Genomic DNA, 6986 nt, shown 5'->3' on the forward strand with positions numbered 1-6986 from the left:
GTCTAGATTCAGGTGCCTCTCAGAGGTCTCTTGGGCCTTGAGAGGGGAAGGCCCAGGCTGTTGGGCCTGTGGGAGGGAAAAGGTGACTGGGGTCCTGGCTCCTGTGTCCTCGGGAGGAAGGGATTGGGGGCTGGGAGATGGGCATTCTGAGGGCTGAGCAGCTGGTGGTGGGAACCCTGTTAGGTTCAGGAGAGGTCAAGCGTGCGCAGCCTGGGTCCCTGGAGGCGGAAGGAAGGAAGGAAGGAGATCAAGGCAGAGCCCGCGGTTAAACAGTTTTATTTTCTGGAGGACGCGCGGCGAGGGGGGCCGGGAGCGGGCGGGGGCCGCCGGGCGAGGCGGGGCGCTCACTCCCGCTTCCGCAGGTGGATGTAGATGATGCCGCTGACCAGGGCGAGGGGGAAGGCCACCCAGGCCAGGGCAAAGCAGTATCCGAAGCTGCCGCCTCGCGGGTGCTTCGCCAGGATCTCCTCGGCGTGAATGGCATAGATCAAGGCCCCAGTAAACACCGCCACGCCTGCGGAAGACGAAAACCACGCGTCACGCAGTGCCCCTCAAGAAGACTACATTTCCCAATATCCCAGGGGGGCAAAGAAACGCCGAGGGCGAGTGGGCAGCGCCGTTGCCTGCTGGGAGTTGTGGTTCTCTCCCCAGCGCCGTGCAACTGCAGCGCGGCCTTAGGTAACCGATTTAATCTCTCTAGGTCCGATAATTATCTCTCTATCCATCCAAGGAATACTTTTGAGTTGTCTATAAGACAAACATGCAGTAGTAAATTAATAAAGCAAGAGAGAGGCTTTGCAAGAACCTAGAAAAATAATGTTCCCCAAACTGAGGACTATGATTAAGTTAGCCCTTTGCACCTTAAGTCAAAAAATTAAAAAGTAAGCAAAACTCCTTGAAGTGTCTGATGCACAATAGGCACGCGAGAAACAGCAGTTGGCTGACATAAATCCCATTACTATTATGATTCAGAGCTCACTACTGAGGTACTAATTCGCTTATCCCCCAACGTCACCCCCAATTTCTGGGACCAACACTATTTACCTATACCTCCTTCCCCAGCCCCGGTTCCCTGAAGCTCTAAGTTCCCTGATGACTCATAGGCACAAGCCACAACTATCATTAGCCACTGAAAACTACAAGTCCCAGCAATCCCTGGGGGCAGAGAGGTAGCCCACAGAGGCACCTCTCGTGGCTTTTGGGGTGTTGAAAATTGTTTTCTTCTGCGAGAGGCCCATTCTCAGGGCCCCCAGCATCTTGACGCACCCCACTTCCCTTCTCAATTCTTGGGGGATTGGGGTCGGGAGGGGCAGTGCTCACTGGTGCAAAGCTGGCAGAGGCCGGTGGCATAGAAGAGACCTCCTCGTCGCATTGTGTAGAGCTGGAACATGAACAGGATGAAGGACAGACAGCAGAGAATGAGGGAGAGCACCATGAGGACCTGCACCGCCTTCAGCCAGCCTGCAGTAAGGAGGACACAGAAGGGGACATCACGGTGGGTCCAGAGTTCCAGCTCCACCTGATTGCTCACCACGTGACCCTTCTGTGCCCCATCCCTGCTCCTGTTTAGACCCATACAAGCTTAGATACTTAGATTATTGCTTATGTTGACCTTGAGCCCTGTTACCTTGCTAAATTCCTGTCTCAGTTCTAGTAGTTGCTTTGCAGATGTTTTTTTTTTTGTTTTTTTTTTTTTGAGACCAGGTCTTGTTCTGTTGCCCAAGCTGGAGTTCAGTGGTGCAATCATGGCTTACTGCAGCCTCGTACTCCAGGGTTCAAGAAATTCTCTTACCCCTGCCTCCTGAGTAGCTGGGGTCACAGGCACAAGCCACCACACCTGGGTAATTTTTAAATTTTTTGTAGAGACAGCGTTTTCCTATGTTGTCCAGGCTGGTCTTGAACTCCTGAGCTCAAGTGATCCTTCCTCCTCAGCCTCCCAAGGTGCTGGGATTATAGGTGTGAGCCACTGTGCCTGTCCACTTTGCAGAATTTTAACAGATTTTCTACAACATGTTTACTGGGAATAGAGACACTTTTTCCTGATTTATTTCCCATGCCTTTTATTTATTTTTCTTGCCTTCTTGCATTGGCTACTCCAGTAAAATGCTGAATAGAAGTGGTGAGAGCAGACCACTTCCTTTAATCTTAGTTTTGCATTAAATCTTTTACACAAAACTTTAGATAGATGCAGCTCTATTCCTTTAGAACTCCAGTGCACCTGGCCCCACCCCTTTAGCACCTTAAGTGGTTTCAGCCCCATTCCCTTGGAACTTGGATGAAATGGTCCCAGGTATCCATTCAGAGCACCAGCCCCATCTCCTTAAGGCTTTGGAAAAATACTCTTGTCTTCTCAGAATCTTGGGAGATTTTTCTCTATTCTTCTTTTTTTAAGATGGAGTCTTACTCTGTCGCCCAGGCTGGAGTGCAGTAGTGCAATCTCAGCTCACTGCAACTTCCACCTCCCGGTTCAAGCGATTCTTCTGCCTCAGCCTCCCGAGTAGCTGGGACTACAGGCACATGACACCATGCCCGGCTAATTTTTTTGTATTTTTAGTAGAGACAGGGATTCATCATCTTGGCCAGGCTGGTCTCAAACTCCTGGTCTCATGATCCACCCGCCTTGGCCTCCCCTCTCTATTCTTTAAACCTATAGCATGCCGTCTCACCCTTTCTGAGTCAGAGGAGGAGGCTTTTATCTATATGGCCTCTTCAGAACAGGAGGTACTGGCTGGACGTGGTGGCTCACGTCTGTAATCTCAGCACTTTGGAAGGCCGAGGCAGGTGGATCACCTGAAGTCAGAAGTTTAAGACCAGCCTGGCCAACATGGTGAAACCCTGTCTCTACTAAAAATACAAAATTAGTCAGGCGCGGTGGCACACACTTGCAGTCCCAGCTACTCGGGAGGCTGAGGCAGAAGAATTGCTCGGACCTGGGAGGCAGAGGTTGCAGTGAGCCGAGATTGCGCCACTGCACTCCAGCCTGGGCAGCAAGAGGAAAACTCAGTCTCAAAAAAAAAAAAAAAAAGAAAGAAAAAAAACCAAGATGTAGGTACATCCAGATAGGCAGGACATGCATTAGCCCTAGGCACTCAGCCACTCAGGCCTGGACCCCGCCCACTCCAACTTTGTGGGGGGAGGGTTCCCAATTCTTGGTTCCCTGAGGACACTAAGGGTTTTCCCTTCCCCTTTGAAGACCAGTCCCGTCGCCCTCACCCCTCACCATTCTCGCTGACGTTACTGCAGGCCCACGTTTTGGTGTCATTGTTCCACGTGCAGTCGTACCAGAGATTCAGGGACTCTTTCCCGGGGAGAGTCCACCAGGACTGAGATGGACAGAGAAGGAAACAAGGGGCAGGGTTAGGAAAGGGGAGGGGACAGGGTCAGGGAGGCTGTGGGAAGGGCTGGGAAAAGGGCAGGGTATCTGGGATGGGGCAGAACTGGGGAGAGCTAGGATTTAATATGAGAGGGGGTAGGGTCAGGATAGGGAGGAGGCATCGGAGGTAGAGCTGAAAGGGTTAACCTGGTGGTTCACGCCTGTAATCCCAGCACTGTGGGAGGCTGAGGCAGACGGATCACTTGAGGCCAGGGGTTCGAGACCAGCCTGGGCAACATGGTGAAACCCCGTCTCTACCAAAATAAAAAAAATTAGCCGGGCTTGGTGGCAGGTGCCCCTAATCTCAGTGCTCGTGGGGCTGGAGAATCGCTTGAACCGGGAGGCTAAGGTTGCAGTGAGCCGAGATCGCACCACTGCACTCCAGCCTGGGGGACAGAGTGAGACCCTGTCTCAAAATAAATAAAATAAAATATAAAATAAATACTAGGTAAAGGGGGCGGGGCCAGAGTGCCTTTAGAGGAGGGGGCGTGGCAAGATGCCAAAGGGGAGTAGAAGAGCCCTGAGCTCCAAGTAGGCTTACCTTGTCCAAAGTGGCCACAAAAAGCAGGATGAGAATAAGGATGTGAAGGGCTGAGACCACCAGCAAGAGGAGTGACATGGCTGCGGTGGAAGCCTGGGGAGGGGGAGCAGGGGACGGAGTCTCAACAGGTTGGCACAGCCTAGGCACAGTGGCTCACGCCTATAATCCCAGCACTTTGGGAGGCCGAGGCGGGCGGATCACTTGAGGTCAGGAGATCGAGACCAGCCTGGCCAACACGGTGAAACCCCATCTCTACTAAAAATACAAAATTAGCTGGGTGTGGTAGTGCACGCCTGTAATCCCAGCTACTCGGGAGGCTGAGGCAGGAGAATCACTGGAACCTGGGAGGCGAAGGTTGCAGTGAGCCGAGATCGCGCCATTGCACGCCAGCCTGGGTGACAGAGCAAGACTCTGTCTCAAAAAAAAAAAAAAAAAATTGGCACAAAGGCAGGTGAGATGTCTCCTGATGGAGGAAGGGCTTGGGTGCAGACTCCTGGGTCTCTCAGGGAGGAGGCCGCTGGGGCCTGGATTCCTGAGTTCCCCATTGGCTTCAGGGGTGGAGAGGGCCAGAGATGGATTCTTGGGGTCCTTGAATGAGGAGGACTCGCAGTGTGGCTCCTTTCTCCCCAGAACCCTGTCTCTGGGTTACATACAGGCCAGATGGTGAAAATTCAAGTTGAGACCCCCGCCCCAAACCCTGATGTATCAGGATCGAGGAGCTGTCCCCAGCGACGGGCATCCTTGACTCACACCACTCCTCTCCTGGGGTGAGGGGAGGAGGGGGACCTGGTGAGTCATCTGGTGACTCATTCCCGCTCCCCCCCCATCTCTAAGCACCAGGGAAACCCCAGCCCCTGGCTATGTCCACGAGGTCCTCACCCCACCCTGCTGGCAGACTGGTGACTGCTGGACATCTTCTGGAGGAAATGGATGGGATTGGCGTTGCGGGGAAGAGAGGCCTGAGAAGGAGTTAGCCTCCCAGGACCCTTTGGTGTCCAGGAACAGGGGACCTAGAGGTCTCCCAGATTTGGGGTGTTCTCATGCAATGCCCTGATCTCAGGGCCCTCAGAGGACAGTGGACACCGCTGAGGGAAAAACTGCAGGAAGTTTTCGGTGGAGGGCTCTGCTGGGACCCCAAAACTTTGCTGGGCCCCACCCCTTCCCATATCCCCACCTCAAGTGCTAAGAGATCACTTATTAACTTACAAGGATTTCCAAGAGTAAGGGGCGTCTCTCCCAGCCTGGGGGTGTCCTTCCCAAACTGCTACATTCCCAAGGAAATTAAGAAGTCCCAGCTCTGAATAACGGACTGGAAACTTACCGAGAGCCGCGAAAAAAGTCAGAGCTGGAGTCAGTCTCGTCCCTCGCTCGGGCCTCCGTGCCCCGCCCTTCTCCTCCCTCCTTTCACCCTCCCGAGGCCCCCGCCTCTCTCACCGCCTTCCTCCCTTGCTCTCCCCTCCAATCCGGAACCCTTTCTCTCTCGCTCGCTCTCCTTCTCCCTCTCCTCTCTTCCTCCTGCCCTCACTGTCTGGGCCTCCTTCTCTCTTGCTCCCGTTTCTCTTTCTCTCCTCCTCGCAATATATACTGACCCTTTTATAAACCCACCCTCACCGCGCCCAGCTGAGGTCCGCCGCCAGTGGGAGGGCCCAGGCACTCCGGTTCCTCTTTCTTTGGGCCCCCACCCAATCCCCTCAGACAGACAGCATCTGGGGCTCCCTCCCAGGGTTGAGAGGAGAAACTCTTGGAATGGGGCTCTGGGGAGGGGCAAGCGTCAGGGGTGGGAGGGCCCGATTCTCAGGACCCTCTGGTTTTGAGGTCTTGTCTTGGGACCGGATGTCTGCGTTCCCTGATGGAGCTTGGGGCTGGATAGGAGTCTGGGAAAGAAGGCCAGATTTCTGTGGCATGCATTGAGATTGGGCTGGTGAAGTTGGCCCCGTGGTGGGGGTCAGAGGATGGGAGATGAAGTTTGTGAAACTCGGCAGGGCATTGTGGCTCACGCCTGTAATCGCAGCACTTTGGGAGGCCGAGACGGGCAGATCATCTGAGGTCAGGAACTCGAGACCAGCCTGGCCAACATGGTGGAAACCCGTCTGTATCAAAAATACAAAAATGAGCCGGGTGTGGTGGCGGCCGACTGTAATCCCAGCTACTCGGGAGGCTGAGCCACAAGAATCGCTTGAGGTGGAGGTTGCAGTGAGCTGAGTTTGCACCACTGCCCTCCAGCCTGGGTGACAAAGTGAGAGTCTGTGGCCAAAAAAAAAAAAAAAAAAAAAAAAAAAAAAGAAATGTGTGAAACTCTGGAAGGTGAGGAGGAGACAGAAGTTAAGAATCCCAGCGCCATCATTTCCTGGCTCAGTGACTTTGAGCCAATTATTTCACCCACCTGGGCTCCAGTATCTTAGTCTATGTCAAAAGTATAATAATACTGACAAGATACTAATACTGATAATAATAATTCTGATAGTTATGCTGAATGAATAAGGTAATACTGGTACACTCACACACCTAAGCTGTTCCTTCCTTCATCAAACATTTATTGAACATGTACTCTGATCTAGGAGTTAATAATGAAAACAGACACGACCCCTGCTGGTATCATGGAGCTTGTCTTCTAGTAGAGGAAGACAGACAAGAGAAAACATCAATGATGAAGATAAATCTCAGATAGGGATAACTGCCTTGAAAAACAAATACAATAGGCTGGACGCGGTGGCTCATGCCTTTAATCTCAGCACTTTGGGAGGCCAAGGCTGGAGGATCACCTGAGGTCGGGAGTTCAAGACCAGCCTGGCCAACATGGTGAAACCCTGTCTCTACTAAAAATACAAAAACTAGCTGGGCGTGGTAGTGGGCGCCTGTAATCCCAGCTACTCGGGAGGCTGAGACAGGAGAATTGCTTGAACCTGGGAGGCGGAGGTTGCAGTGAGCTGAAATCATGCTACTGCACTCCAGCCTGGGTGACAGAGCAAGACTCCATCTCAAAAAAAGAAAGAAAAAGAAATAAAATAATAAGTCAAACAGAGTGATAGAGATAATGATGGAGTAGAGGAGAGACTACCTGAAACAGGAGAA

The 6986-nt window shown here is 52.6% G+C and overlaps 1 protein-coding gene across 2 annotated transcripts; it reads right to left on the minus strand.

The window, feature by feature from the left end:
• Positions 1–259: 259 nt before the first annotated feature.
• On the minus strand, positions 260–5480 carry EMP3 (epithelial membrane protein 3). Of its 2 annotated transcripts, none has more exons than XM_023182497.2 (5): positions 5121–5480; positions 3915–4007; positions 3221–3323; positions 1321–1461; positions 260–514 (listed from the first exon to the last, which is right to left on the minus strand). In XM_023182497.2, the coding sequence occupies exons 2-5, from the start codon at positions 3990–3992 to the stop codon at positions 345–347; spliced, it is 492 nt and encodes a 163-aa protein (XP_023038265.1). In that variant the 5' UTR covers positions 3993–4007; positions 5121–5480; the 3' UTR covers positions 260–344. The 2 variants fall into 2 exon arrangements, with proteins under 2 accessions (XP_023038265.1, XP_023038264.1); XM_023182496.2 differs by having other exon boundaries at positions 5236–5479.
• Between the last annotated feature and the right edge of the window lie 1506 nt (positions 5481–6986).

The sequence above is a fragment of the Piliocolobus tephrosceles genome, chromosome 21 (genome assembly GCF_002776525.5).
Source record: "Piliocolobus tephrosceles isolate RC106 chromosome 21, ASM277652v3, whole genome shotgun sequence".
Lineage (NCBI taxonomy): Eukaryota > Metazoa > Chordata > Mammalia > Primates > Cercopithecidae > Piliocolobus > Piliocolobus tephrosceles.

Excerpts from the sequence above, each read along its gene's own strand:
- EMP3 (XM_023182497.2), bottom strand. The coding sequence starts at position 3,992 with ATGTCACTCCTCTTGCTGGTGGTCTCAGCCCTTCACATCCTTATTCTC. Across the intron at positions 3,324-3,914 it reads TTGTGGCCACTTTGGACAAG|TCCTGGTGGACTCTCCCCGG; the intron begins GTAAGCCTACTT and ends TGTCCATCTCAG. Across the intron at positions 1,462-3,220 it reads CAGTAACGTCAGCGAGAATG|GCTGGCTGAAGGCGGTGCAG; the intron begins GTGAGGGGTGAG and ends TCCTTACTGCAG.